The sequence below is a fragment of the Pseudopodoces humilis genome, chromosome 18 (assembly GCF_049639895.1).
Source record: "Pseudopodoces humilis isolate 2021_Gansu_Grassland_sample_001 chromosome 18, ASM4963989v1, whole genome shotgun sequence".
NCBI classification, from domain to species: Eukaryota; Metazoa; Chordata; class Aves; order Passeriformes; family Paridae; genus Pseudopodoces; species Pseudopodoces humilis.
In genome coordinates, this window is record NC_142217.1 from 1,838,902 (window position 1) to 1,854,060 (window position 15,159).

The following is a 15,159-nucleotide window of genomic DNA, read 5'->3' on the forward strand; positions in this document are numbered from 1 at the left end:
AAATGGAATCGGTAGGAAGGAAAACCATGACTGGATTTCACCTAGAGTTTAGAACAGACTCTGTGTTGGAGAGAAATCCTGGACTGGGTTTCTCCTAGAATTCGAAATAGAGTCAGTCCATTGGATTTCTTGCTCAGTACAGAATGGAGTCAGTGAGTAACTTGGAAAACCCAGACTCGATTCCCTGGAGAGTAAGGAATGGAGTCTGATGGTTGGACAGAAAACCCAGACTGGATTTCTCCCAGAGAATGGAATGGAGTCAGTGAGTAACTTGGAAAACCTGGACTGGATTTCTCCCAGAATACATAAGTGTGTGTGTCGATTAGAGGGAAGGCATGTTTGGAAAACTACTTCAGCTAGCATTCAGGTATCAGACAACACTGGGCTGAGGCTATCCAAACAGCTCAGCCTCTGAAGAGCTGCTCAGCTAGTAGTGCCTCCACTACTGTCCTCCCCAGTAAAGCAAAAGACAACCCACCATGCATAACCAAGAACAGCCACTCACTTGTGAGAGAGCACAGAATATCAGATACTCATTCTTTCACAGCCCACATGACCACTGCAGATATTTAGGGTCTTTATTTCATGGTTAGCAGTGGCTAAAGGGATGAATTATACATTGTAGCATCCATAGGCAGCAAATCATAGCAGCAATGTGGTACTCACTTTGTGTTTAATGACAAGATGAAAGACTGCACAAGGTACACCAAGGCAACTCCAAAGGCTGGTGGTGAAAACAAGATACTAAACCTAGAAAAAAACCAACCGGCCCAACTAGGGCTTAGGGAAAAATAATTATCACATTGATGCTGGATGATGGGGGAAATAATTCAAACAACAGCAAGTAAGAGCATCCCCAAAGGGGAATCAGTAACATGGGGATGAGCAAAACAGGCAGGGGAGGGAGTCACTCAGGGTTAGTTATAAGCACAGCTGGACCAGATAAGAGAAACATATTTCACTACATGGAGCAACATGCCCTACCTTTTAACAAGTGTGTTAAGTTAGTCTGTTTTCCCCCCTTCCCAGCCACTTTACAGTCAAGGAGTTAGTTACAGCACAATGCAGCACAAATCTAGTTAGTGAGGGTGCTCCAGAGCACCTATCCCTTTTAGCAGACCTGTGTAACTCATCAGGAGATAGGGAAGTGTGAGCCACATAATGCACAAGAGGGACCAATGGAAGCTCCTGCCAACCACCCAGCACTACTTGGTGCCCTGTTTATGCAGCAATCCCAGACAAGGCTACTAAAGCTGTGTCTCTGGGTACACTGACCCTGCCCTGTGCAGGGCATCTGGCAGTGAAACCCAGCACTCCTCAGGCTGACCTGGACTCAGCTGGCATGAGAGAACAGAGAGAGACACTGGAAGTACTGTAAGGGCTTAGACCATTCCATAGAGAATTAATATGGCCTGTAGTTCCAGTAACTGGAGAAAACAGAGATCTGGAAAGCAAGAACAAAAGCAGGTAAGTTCCTATACCCTTTGGACCACAAAAAAAAAAAAAGAGCATGTAATGTGTGAGGGAGGACATAGCTTCACAGAATTACACACTTCAGCACTGTACTACTGAAGAGCAGGTTTGCTGCTGCTGTCACTCAAGGAGCACAGTTACTTGCTCAAGGCGGCAGTTGCAGAGCTGGAACTGAGCACTGATCTGTTGGAATCTAGGTTACTTGTTTCCTCTCATCCACCTCATGACTGAGAACACGGAAGTGTCTATTTGCTCCTTTCCATCTAGTCAACAGCTCAGCAGACATGTGCCATACCACAATACTTATCCTATGGCTATTTGCTAGGCAGTACCAGCCAGGTCCCCGGCTCCAGAACACTGACTCACCCCTTATTTTTGGCAAGCTAAACAGAATAACATCACATCAGATCAGAGGTCCTCTCAAAACCCAGAGTTAAAAACAAAGCCCCTTTTTCAAGGTCATTACCTTGTCCTTCAGTTGCTGGCAAAGCTGCAGTGAAACTGTGAAGAAGACAAGGGCATCGTTTAACCATGGGACAACACATTCCACTTTATGGACATGGCTGACTTCATATCGCTGGCTGCCAAACTCACTGGAGAGGGGGGGAAAGAGCACAGCTTCACACACAACAGCACAGAACTCAACTGTCCCACATTCCCATAGGAGAGATTATAATGATTTCTGTCACATTTAAATCAACACCTGGCAGTTACAGAATGCAAACACTCAAGTCCATATCTGACCAGATTTATAGTTAAGCTAGGGGATGAAGGTAGGAACTTCCCTTCATTACAGACAGGCACAGAGGTAGGGAATGCAGATGGCAATGCCAATAACCAAACACTCATTTTCGTTGTAAACTCTCATCTCTAGATAAACTCATGGCACTGTCTAGATGGGCTGAATCCTGGAAATTCACATATTTTGACCCTTAGGACCAAATCATTAAAGAGACACAACAGAGAATCCACAGCAAGTGACTCAGTCCAGTTTCTCCACTTTGTAGATGCTATAATGGAAACTGCACACAGCTGTTTGGACCCTCAAGACATACCAACACCTGTTATTCAGGTACACTACCCTTGCAATGACTATACTTACAACATGGCCCCAGGGTTGTGCAAAACAGACCCTCCAGTAGGCTTGAAGTTCTAGAGAAGGAAAAGATTATTAGGATTTTCATGATGTGAACAAACCACTTAGAAGAAAGACATTCAAGGTTTACACTTTCAATAGCCTGACATCAAGAAACACCCATGCTCTATTTGCCTAGACACTTCATCAATATGGAATCCCTTTTTGTTAGAACCCTTCCTGCTCCATCATGAAAGAAATTCTACACATTGGCTCAGTTCAATGTAGCTACAAATTTTATAACTACAGGAATAAGATGAGAAGACCCAGAAGAAAAACAAAATACAGATTTTCAGGAAAATCTTCCTTATGGAAGAACTGCATTTCATAAATCTTAAGAGTTTAACACTGTTTTTACAGGACATCAAGTTGACCCATACAACAGGTGAAACAGAAAAGTATCCATCAAAACTCCGTTAGGAAACCAAAGATGCTACTCTGATGTAAACTGGATTAATATAACTATGTCCTTCCAAAAGTACACAAAATTATCAAACTATATTTAAAGTACTTGGTAAAAAGTGGCTTACTCCACAGCACTGGTATGTTCTTCTGGGCTAAGCAGCCATGCTCCAAACTAGATTTAAAGCCAGTGTTCTGTGTGCAGCAGACTTAAACACAGATACTTAGCACCAGCTGAACTCATTTCTGCATTATCTTATGAACATAACATTGCATCAGGCAGTAGTGTGATTTCCTCCTCACACTGGGATGTAAGGAGAGGAAACTAAACAAAGGCTCAGGAGATACCAGGCATCACCTTGGTTGTGCTGGGCTGCAGCATGTGGAGTTGGTAGACAGTGAGACACAGCTTGTTCAGGTTAATATAGAAATTCACAAGGATGTCTGGAGGCAGCGCAGGGGTGAACATTTTCTGGCAAGAAAATTAGTCATTGAAAAGATCATAATTTCTAATGCTGGGAAATCATTCCCTTTTCCCAAGCCACACTATAATTACCCCATGGCAAAAAAACCCAAAACATTAGGAGAGAAACAAAGACTGAGCAGCTGCAGGCAACGATTGCTGCTCTCACTGCCCTTGATCAAACACTATGTGCATGACAGTGACAAGAGAGGATGGAGCAGTGTTCACAAGGGCAAATCATCCCTGGACAAGACTCTTGGGCAGAGAACAGAACTTACTCTCAGAGAACCAGAGTCAGCTGCCCAAGTCAGCTGTGCTGTCCCAGGAAGATACAGAGCAGCCAAAACCACTCAGGATTTGCACTTGCTTCAGTTCTGCCTCAGGAGACACTTCAGAAACCCACTTCCACCAGGATGCAGCCCAGTATCCAAACTGTTGCAATGCAGCCAGACCTGTATAGAGATCTAGACCACCACATACTTACTGTGAGACCACTGGAGGCAATTTCTGGTAGTGTCAGAGTGGCAGGAGTGGTCAGCCGATTTCGGGCTCTGGAGAGCTGCAACATCACAGCATCCATAAGCTACAAGTTAATGTACAGAACCACTGTTGAGTGTGGACAGCTCTGGACAGTGTGTTGTAGAATCCTATAGCCTTCTGCAAGTGTTAAAACAACAACCACCACTATACCTCACCCTTCCAGGAATTCAGGAACTTACTGGGAAGGGATGGCTCCCACATAAATGCAGTTTAACAGTTACCACCATTAGAGAGTTATGAGACAGGTCAGAAGCGTTCAATACCAGCAACTGATGAGAGAACAGCTATTCATGACAGGAATACCAAGGCAACATAAGATCAATTACTGATGCCACAGAGGCATCAACAAACTCATCATCAGCTCTTCAGAACAGGCACTAAGGAAAAAACAAGCTGCATTCTCAGTCTCCCCACTCCCACATCAAAGGTGCAACTGCTGCATGGGCTCCCTCTGTTCATAACCAGCTATGAGCAAGGCAATAGAAAACCTGCTCATTGTGAGGCCAATCCTGCTAGAAACCACCGTTCAAAGGCTCTATTCAGACAGACTTCCTCTTCTAGAAAAAAAGGGAGAAGCAACATATCTGTTATAGAGCTCATGACTGCTAAGATGAAGGCACTTTCTATCATGACCAACATCTCCCCTTACTTCCACTTGAAAGTAAAAGGAAATAGTTTTATTACCTATCTTCTTCCTATGAGTAGCCCTTGCCCATATGGAAACTAAAAAGTTTAATTTTCTCATGTTTGATGTTGTGATGGATTTTAATGAGCAAGCCGAAATTCTGGTGCCTTCAGAGAGCATTTCCAAGCAGAAGGTTGGGCTTCACTGCCATGCAGCAGCTGCTGTGTATTAGACCCCAGAAAATACCACTGGCAAGAGAGAAGTCACTTTCAGATTTTCAGTAAATCACAAGTACTGTCATCTTCTGTTTACTGATGGCTGTCTCACTGCTCTCACCAGCAGCACCAATCAACAAAGAGCATTAAGTTATGTAACATCATCCACAAAAGATCAAAGAATATTATCCAGATTATCACTGGTGTGTAACAGGGCACTGACTGCTCAGATTACTGTTCACCAGGATGTACAGCCCTGTTACAAATGCTAAACTAGTACAGATTCATATAAAAAATGAGGTCCCATGGACACTTCTTGACATGGGTACATACTGGTACAACTATGAAGACTGTTTCCACTAAGAGACTCAGACAGTAATGTGCATTAAATGTGTTTAAAACAACAAATGGAGGGAAGAAAAATGCATGTTCCTACCCAAGCAGCAGGGGCTTTCTCCTCACCTTAAGCACCTCCAAGCCTGTTTTGAACTGGTAGTTCACATCTCTGTTCATAAGTAGGTAAATTGCTTGGTTCACATGGTTTCTAGCATCCTGGATCTGCAAAGGTACAAATGCAGCCCTATGAAAGAAATATTCCATAAGAACACATATTGGGATGTGGTAGTCAGGCTGGCTCTGTTGGTCCGACCTGGGATGCCATGACCTTCCCAGAGAGAGGTCCCGCAAGGGGTGGCCTTCTAGGGGTCTCAGGCAGTCTTGTGGCCACCAGGAAACCTCAGCAAGGTGCAGCCTGTGGCTGCAAGTGATTAGTTCAGTGATTTCCAGCTCAGTGATTTCAGCTCAGATTACGAGATTATCCCAGGTCAAATCAGAGACAGACATGAGCATCGTGCGGCAATTCCACAGAGACAGCCTTTATTGTCCAGCAGCTCTGTGAAGGGGTGCCAGGGACAGTGGCTCCCTCCTTAACTGGGCAGAAGCTGGGGTTTTTATGGGGGAAAGCAAGGGTGGTACCAAGGGGGAGAAACCAATGGGTTACAAAAAATCAACACAGGCATCAAAGAATGGTGGGATAGCTGAAGCCCTCACCATGACAAGGGAGGATGGTCCCATCTGAGGGGTATCTCTCCAGGAGAGGGTTGAGATAAGCTTATCACAGCCCATTCAAGGGACATCCCTCCAGGGGAAAACCGTGGCAAGCTTATCAAGTGCTCCACACTTTGAAGTAAAGATTTCACCAATTATCTCACTGACCTTAAGAACCTTAAGGTGTCTTCTCAGATATAATGCCATGTCTAAATGTCAGACACTCTCAAACACAAACCTACCACTGCTGTCCAGAAGCATTACTGGGCTCTCCACTCATTGACTGGAGATGCAGACCAGTCTGACAGCTATAACCTGGATTGTCAGTACAGATATTGCTCCTGTCCTGAAGTGACATCAGGCACTCTCATCATGGGAGTGCTCTGACAATGCCCTGATAGGAATTCTCACTGCTAATGGCATATAGCAGTCAGCTCTAGCACCATGAACAATGATTTCATCCTATCAGAGCTAAAACAGATGACATCAATGAGCAGTGATTTCTAATACAGTGTCTCTCTCAGTATCTCAGAGTCCTTCTGAAGTAAAATTGTTGGAATTGAGAGTTATCTTCAGCATCAAGAGGCTGTGCCATAGTGTGGGACTGGACCAGACTCAGGACACAGGTGGCTCAAGTTCCTCTCAAGCAAGAGGAACAGTTATAAAAGGAAGGTTGATAGGTGTATCCTTGCTTTCATGGGAGCAAGGACAAACCAGAGGAAGATAATGGCCCTGGGAGAAACTGATTTGTGTTCAATTTCAGGCAGCAGCATGAAAATTAAAAAACAAGCCCAAGGAGTAAATTAGAGGGTGCAAATGGAACAGCAAAGCAGAGAAGCTTGTATGAGAAGTGTCTGCTGGGAGACAGGCAACACAGCCTGGAGTATTTGTAGTTTGATATATTTACAGTGCCCTCCAGCAGTCACAGCTCCCACCTCTATATCCTTGTAGAAGCCCCACTGGCATAGACCTGGCTCTGGTTCCTTCAGAGCTCAGGGAACACCAAACAGCCTTGCTCTTAGAAAGCTCTTGCACAGGAGATCAGAGAGAGAAGAGTTGAGAATCCACTGTCAGACTGCAGAGATACTGTACTTGCAGAGATGCCAAGTACAGGCATCTCCAAATGTCATCACCTCCAGCCTTTACATCTCCCAGAGTCTTACTGAGCAAGCTAAACTGTTCCTGGCAGCACTACCCAAACAAGCAACGCCAACCCTGCTGTTATGATTTGCTTCATTCAGATTTCCCCTTGATTTTGCTTTGTTTTCTAAACAACTTCCTCAAAATTAATGTGCCTGCACTTGTGTTCCTCAAAAACGTGCCTACACTACAACTTCTTACCCATGACTTCACTTTGTACAGAGAAACAGAACTCCAACTGACATGTCTCATTAAGGGAAGATACTCCCTTGAGATGCTAAGTTTTAATTCAGGCCAAATATCACCATAGAACCACTTTATATGCTTCTGTGCTCAGTCCTTTAGGCACTCACACTCCATATCTAAATAAGGTTAGAACACATAATGCAAGTAAATAAAGGAAGTTGTTTTCCATAAAAGCTGGTAGAAGTCTATCAACCAGGCAGCAGTACAGAACAGCCATAAAAGAGGAAGCACCGCTGGGTGTTGTCACAAAAACTTCCTTGCTTTGTTGCAAGGCATTAACAAACTCAGTCAAGTTTGGTATTAACATCCCAAGTACACAATTTTCTAGATTTCTACAAAGTTACTAGGTAGAGCTTTCACTGCTAAAGCAGATATTGGGAACTGCAGTCAATGCCAACTACATTCACCATCTAGAAAAATCTGAGCTATGGCACAAGGAAGCATATTGATTCCATTTTCCTCCAACCTACTCAGCTGTGACAAAATAATCGAGGAAAAACATGTCTTCAGATACTAGGTCAGATCCTGAAATCAGGTATGTCCTAGCAAAACGATGGGAAAGAGATTCTGGTTCTGGATAGCTGTATTCTTTTAACTCCTTACCTGAGGGAACTCAGACATGCTGGAACATAATAATTTGTTCTCAGTGTAAACAAGTGCATCTGTAAGAGAATGAGAGCAAGCTACTCAAAGCCCCTGAAGCTGCTCTTTGCCTTACTAGCCTGGGGTGATATGGGACAGTCCCACACAAGCACCTCAGGCACTCCTTTAAAGGACCATGACTGCTATGCAGACAGCCTTCAGATCAAATGGTCTTGAAATGAGCCCACCCAGGCACCCCAACTGAATTTAACTGATTCAATTGCACCTGCTTCCTCCCTTAGCTTTTACCACTGTAGCTCATGTGGAATGCACATTACAGTCTCTCTCAAAAGACTAAAGTTACTGCTCAGAGAGCACTGAGGCTATGGACAGGTGGGCATGTAGACCAAACAGGTACCTGCTGCAATTTCCACTGCTTGTCTTCCCGGAATGCAAAATGCAGGAGCTGATTGTTTCTGGGCATTTTCAGATTAACATCCTTGAAAAAAGAAACAAACACATGAGAGCAAGAAATGCCTGTATGCAGAAGATGGGGGCTGGCAGTCACATTCCCATCTTCAGACCATCCAGGCAAACTGCCTCCTGAGTCCTGGCACAGCCAGAACAGCAGTGCTTCCACAGGATGATATTAATACAAATAGGTTGAAGTGCATTGAGTGAATCAGGATCCAGGCAGGACATTATGACCTCAGCCCAGAAGGTCCCCAAGGAAATTTGTTATTACACAATAAAGTGGTAAACACAAAGAATCCCCACAGAAGTTGACTACAGCACTCACCACCATATGGTGGTGGTAGAAGGGGATGTCAGATGCTGGATCTTGACAAATTTCAATGGTTGCTGAAACATCAAGGCCAATTAGGGAGGACTGACAAAGAACAATGATCACTGGTAACACATAACCAGGGTGACCACCCTCCCTGAGGTGATCAAAGGGTGATAAGGATGACACCCATCCCTTGTAGCACAAAGCAAGAAGTATGGCAAGTACTCACAGCTTGACACAGTGCATCTCCCTGCAGCGTCATCACACCTTTCACCTGGTCTGTGCTGGAATGAGAGGAAACATCTGGGCAACACATGTCACAAGAGACACCTATCAACTGCCAGCCTAACTCCTCCCCTCCTTGTCCTGTGTAGCCAGCATGGCTCCTCCTGCCCTGTGTCTGAACACTACTCCTGCCCAGTAGCTGAACAGTACACACACGTTCAAGTACCCAGTTCTTGGCCTGTGGTAAACTCCTGTCACATTCTTTACGGGCCACCTCACCCTAATTGCTCTGCCAAAAACAGTAACTTCATTTCTGATCCTATTCTTATTCCATTTATCACCTGTCAACAATTTGGTTGCTGTTACAAACAGCCCTAGCAGGCACAAGCACAAGACAATAAATTAATTACTGACATTGAAGTGTTAGGTGATTCCTACAGGAGTTGAAAGCCACCCCAAACCACACTCCATTCCAAGAAAAAAGACCCTAAATAAGTAAAACCCCACAACTTTAAATAAATAAAAATCCCACATCCCAAACCCTTTGAAAGGTCCTGCAAGATGACTCACATCTACAATGAACAGTGTGAGGAGAAGACTGAAGCACCTGGTTGGGCCATACCTTACATTTTACTGTATTAGAGACTCTACATCAATACTGCAAGATCATCCTTAAAACAACAACAAATGAAAACTAAATTAATTTTAACTAAGATCTGAAGAAGACACCCTCAAACTTAGTACAGAATTACTGTATGATTCCTTGAAATCCTGTAACATTCCTAATGACTAAGGTTAACTACTTTCTGACATGCTTGTGAACTCTGCCAGAGCACCTATTGAGACCAAGGGCCACACTGAGGATCAAAAACTGGGTATCCATTTCAGAAGAACTGCTCACCTATAGCACCTTTTGCACAAGCCTCTGTTTGTTTTGTGTGAAGAAGATTTACTATTGCTGTTGTACGGAGATTACAACAAAGATTAATATTTCTTCATAGTGAAGGTCAGAAACTGAGCCAAGAGCAGAATTAGGGTCTTGTAATTGCAACTCCCTGTGTCATAATGAGAAAAATGCCCCTTGACAAACTGCCAGCAGGACTAAGGCAACCAACAAACATGTGTTCAGGAATCAGTGACTATGTTATAGGTGCCAGCAGGAAATGGCATAAGGCTGGCTCAGGCAGCCCTGGAGCATCACTACAGACTGTTATCTTCACCTGCCATGAGAGTTAGCTTGTTTTCCTTAAAGCAAAATCTCCTATTAAAGAAAACTCATTACTCCAGGGCTTCTGCAAAGCCCTTCACCACAGATCCTCCTGGACTTGCACCCTTTGCTGCAGAGGGAAGTGACCCACTGACCACCACCACTTACCCTGATGTGCTTAATACAAAGTTCTCCTGCCTGACAGCTCCTCCTGAGCCACTGGTGGGCAAGGCAAAGCGGTGGGAGGCCTCCTGCCCAAGAGAATACACAGTGAGTGCTGGAGCATGTGCCTGGGCCCAGAACACCATAAGCCAGAAACAAAGATAATGTGGACACCAGCAAGTGGCTGAATATGTAGCAGTCACCTCTGCCAGCCTCCTGAAGTCCATCAAGCAAAGCACTTGGATTTCATCCTACTGCAGGACTGGTGAAGCCCAGAAGGCTAAGCACATGCAACCCATAGGAAAAGGCATTTGGAAATCCCATACCCTGGAGCTGGGCAGTGCCAGCAGGATCCCCAAGCTGTCCACAGAAGGAGCAGCACACGACAGCTCAGCTCTGCACACCCTCAGGCACCATGGTGCTGCCCCTTATCACAGCTGCCTTTACACATGAAGGAAGTCTGAAGTGAAAACCAGCCCTCCCCAGCCCTCCACCTGGTTATACTGGCTGGTGACTGCCCTTTACACACTTCACCCTCAAAACAGTAATAAATTCTCCAAAACAGATGCTATATATATAGGTATTGCAGTCTATTGTCACCTGCTACTAACTCCAGTCCTGGGGCTCTGAGTCAGCACTATGGTACTCATATTTGCTCTGGCACTTGTCCCTCACCTCCACATTTTTGGCCCTGCTCTTCCATCACTACATAACCTCCCAAAACTAGACATTGTTAAGGGGCTGGGCCTGTTGAACAACGACCCAGCAGACACATGGTGCATTCTCGGTGCACACAAGTCCCTTTGGCCAGTTCCCCACTGGCTGCTTGGAAAGAGTCAGCCCTGCAGCACATGCTCATGCTGGAGAAGGGTGAGAAAAGTGCTGCCCATCTGCTTCAGCTGGAGACATCAGGCCTCTGAAAGAGGCTGGTACCAGCTGAGGAGTGGGCATGTTGAGGAAAGGAAGATTTTAAACAAGGAGAGTGCATGCTAGTAACTACTGCACAAGTAGCAGCTGTCAGCTAAAGGACATGTTGCTTGCTTCCACTAGCACATGTCAGACTTACAGGCAGATCCAGATTCTCTTTACCAGAAAATACTCCTATCTCAGGCAAATGCCTGGCAGATAGGTCTGGCTGCCTCCATGTGCCTTTTCAAAGCAGCTCTCAGCAGAGGGTCAAGAACAGAGCAATCTTGGGGAAATTAGCTTTACTGGGCATCCTCAAGAGCAGAGGGAAAGCAAGCACTAGGGACACAACTGGACATGCATGGATGACCTTTCCATGCAGCCTCTACCAAGAATTTCTTCCTGCAGGGGAAATCTATCACCATTCCTTACGCAGAAGGTCAAACAAAGCCACAACACAAAACTCAGACAAAATTAACCTCACCTTCAAAATATCCTGCAGCTGTCTCAAAACAGCATGGACATCTTCTTGTAAAAGCCATTTAAATTCTTCTTCCTATGTCGTGGGAAGATAGCAGTGGAATCATTAGACATAAAACACTGGAAACAAATATCTCAGACACACGCGAAAATTATTTAAGTTCTAAGTGTACTGCTGCTTCCATGCTGTTTAAGTAAGGAGAACAAATACTTCTTCCCGATTTGTTGAAACACCTCTCCACCCCAGTCCAATGAACTGTCCTCATTCTTGCCCTGACTTAGTTTAAGAAAGCAACATTCACACAAATCACTGTACCAAAAACCTACTAAAGTCAAATGCAATTTTCAGAGCAAATCCTATTGCTTCAAAAACTGGGGCATCTTTTTAAGCCATTGGGATGTCGCTGCCAGACACATACCCAGCCTCCCTCACTGCCCCTTCCTCAATGGGTTGGGGAGGAAATAAGATCATGGGCCAAGGTAAAGCTAGGAAGATCCATTACCAACTCCTGGCACAGGCAAAACTGAATCAACTTGCAGACAGATTTGTAGCCAATTAGGTGGTGAGAAACAATGATAAAAACTAAAATGAGCATCCCCCATCCCAAACATTTCCCCAAGCAATAGCAGTCTCAAACCAAAACAAGTTAAGCTGAAAAGGGGGTGGAGGGGGACACAGGCTGGGGACTCCCAATCATTGGGGAGATTCAGTAACGAACAAGTTTGGATCTGATGACTCACTGCCTTGAGCCTCCATTGGCTGCTGCCACAAAGAAGCAAGTATAAAGCAGACCCTCAAAGCACATCTAAAGTTCCTGTTAAACCATGAGCTCCATGCAGGTCATCAAAGAAGTGGGTGACAGAGGTAAGCATGGGACAAATAAAAGATTGCCACTTGTCATCCTGTAAGAAAAGAGAAATCTTCCATGGGGAGATTTTTGAGCAGGTTGCCCACAGAAAAATAAGCAAGCTATGGTCAACTCAGAACTTTAAGCTTGCAGTTTCTCTGCTAGATTATTCCTATTCACCATGAGGAGCACAACCCCCCCACTGATGTGTCATCACCTTATGCAAGAGTTATCCCAACAACCAGTAGGACAAAGTCAGGTTTGTTTAAGCAAACATTTATCCAAGGCAGGCACACACAACAAAGCCAGGCAGGATTCCCTGACATTCTTCAAAGCAGTTTGGACACAGGAACACTGACTTTGACACTTTAATCTTGATCTGGGTTTCTGGAAATTATACTGATCACAGAATGTTCTTAACTGGAAGGGACCCACAAGGATCATGAAGTCCTAGTGTGGGGAGTCTATTGCAGTGCCTGACCACCCTTTGGGTGAAGAAATTTTTCCAAATATCCAGCCTAAACCTCCCCTGACATAGAGCTCCATGGTGCTCCCTCATATCCTGCCACTGATCACCACAGAGAAGATAGATCTGCAGCTCTTTCACTCTGTAACGATTTGCCCTCTTCCAGGTTCCCGAAGGAACAGTGATCCCATGGGTGCAGCAGATGTCCTTAATACCTCCAACACCCAGCAGCACCATGCAGGCATTTCTACTCAAAATTTCCATTGGTATCTTTCCTCCCTTCAGTCACAGCAGGGAATCTCCCTTCCCCTGCCTATTAATTTTGGACTAAGTCAAGTTCATGCACATCTGTGTTTTTGGGGAATGCTGGTCATACTTTTCTAAACCATATGACACTAGAAAAAACCGTTTTCCCATGTGGCTTTCCACCCAGACCGATCGATGGATCTCTGAACCCCTTCTCCAGACCGGAGATTTAATTTCTTTTCGGAGCTCCTGTCCCGGGGAGCCGCAGTGACGACTGCTCTGCGCCGTCCCCGCTGCTACCAGGTCACTAGGGTGGCTCGGGCACCCGCCATGTGCGGGGCGGTTCAGCAGGACACCAAGGCCGAAGGGCACATTCACGGTGTGACGGGAGCAGGGCGGCCCCGGCCTTGCTACCCCATCCCACCCGGCCCATCGGAGGAGCGGCGCCGGTGGCAGAGAGCCCTGGGCGCTGCTGGCGGGCGAGGCGGGAGGAGGCCGCGGCCTCCGAGCCACACGGCGACGGGGGGCCCGAAAGCCTGGCCCGACAGCAGAGCCAGAACTTGGGGAGCGCCGGCAGCCAGGGCAGGTGCTCTAAGGCTGGGCCCGGGCAGCCTCCGCACAGCGCTCGGCCCAGACACGGGCGATGGGGACGGCCTTGCCGCCATCCAGCGCCTCCCCGCCCGAGCCCGACCAGACAGAACGAACTTGCGGGGGTCCGGCAGTGCTGTCATGTCCAGGGAGAGGCCGCTGCCGCTCGCCCTGGCCCCGCCGTACGCCCTCTCGACTCACCAGCACCGCCCGCTCCCCCTGGCTTGCCATCGCCGCCGCCACTCCGACACCACTGGCCCCGCCCCCGGCTCCCAGCGCGCATGGCGCAGCAGCGCTTGATTGGGCAGCGCCACTGCCCTTCGCCGTCCGCAGGGGCGGGGCCCCGTGCGCGACATCAGGCACGGCGGGGCCCATCGGCCCGGACAGCCCTCCCCCCCGAGCCTGTCGATGCTGGAAGATGGGTCTGACCTGCCTGCCCCCAGCCAAGGGCACAGCGGCGAGGATCAAACCGAGCTGCGTGTAAGAATACTCAGAAATGAGTGAAGACGTAGAAGTCTCATCACTTCTTAAAATAAATACATTTATCCTAGCAGTGAGGTCTTCGTACAGAAGTCCGTGAGTTCCCTTTCACAATGGCTGTACTGCGGGCGAGACGTGAGGTCATAGCACCTTCACCACACCAGCCCCTGCGGGGTGAGAGAGGGGAATGAACCTTCGTGCCCAGGGTAGGGAAACCTTCCAACAGCCCTAGTTCCTGCTGCAAGCACAGCTCTCGACTTCCTAACTGTTGCTTTCACTAACAGTGATCAAAAGGTGTGCTTCCTCGGGCACCTGTAACTCACTGCACCCAAACCCCACTCCTATCTACACTTCATTTCATCCTCGTGCCTCAGGGCAGCAACAGTTACTGTTGTCCAATTGTGTGATTATCCACAAGTAGTATTCAGAACTTGTAAATATTTCAGTTAAGGATCAGGTCTTAGAATACCCAACTCACTGCTCAGTTAGTGTTCACAGAATCATGGGATGTCTGGGGTTGAGACGATCCTTAATTCTCATCGTATTCCACTCTCCTGCGATGGACAGGAATCTTCCAATGCACTCAAAAAAACCCCAAATGCCAGAAGAATAGATGTCCCAGCCCAAAACTTATCAGAAATTGTCATCAACACCAGAACATTAAAACCAAGTATCCTTCTCTCATCCCAGATGCATACAGCCTTCTGCACACAGAGCATGGAATTTATCCAAACTCATCCTCTGTAATGCCTCACTGACAGTTCCAGGCTTCATCTTTCACTGTAGTGCTCTTAAGGTTACTCGGTTTTCAGCAGTTCTGCGTTTCTAGTGTTCTGAGGAACACATACTTCTTTAATGCCCCGAGACAGCTCTGACAGACTTCAGAAAATGCCACA

At 46.4% G+C, this 15,159-nt stretch overlaps 1 protein-coding gene across 1 annotated transcript; it reads right to left on the reverse strand.

The window, feature by feature from the left end:
• Nucleotides 1-564: 564 nt before the first annotated feature.
• ROGDI (rogdi atypical leucine zipper) lies at nt 565-14,158 on the reverse strand. The gene is made up of 12 exons (XM_088064300.1): nt 13,985-14,158; nt 11,640-11,711; nt 10,256-10,338; nt 8,885-8,939; nt 8,287-8,367; nt 7,890-7,948; nt 5,316-5,433; nt 3,958-4,056; nt 3,369-3,482; nt 2,576-2,625; nt 1,940-2,066; nt 565-1,444 (listed from the first exon to the last, which is right to left on the reverse strand). The coding sequence occupies exons 1-12, from the start codon at nt 14,156-14,158 to the stop codon at nt 1,403-1,405; spliced, it is 1,074 nt and encodes a 357-aa protein (XP_087920426.1). The 3' UTR covers nt 565-1,402.
• Between the last annotated feature and the right edge of the window lie 1,001 nt (nt 14,159-15,159).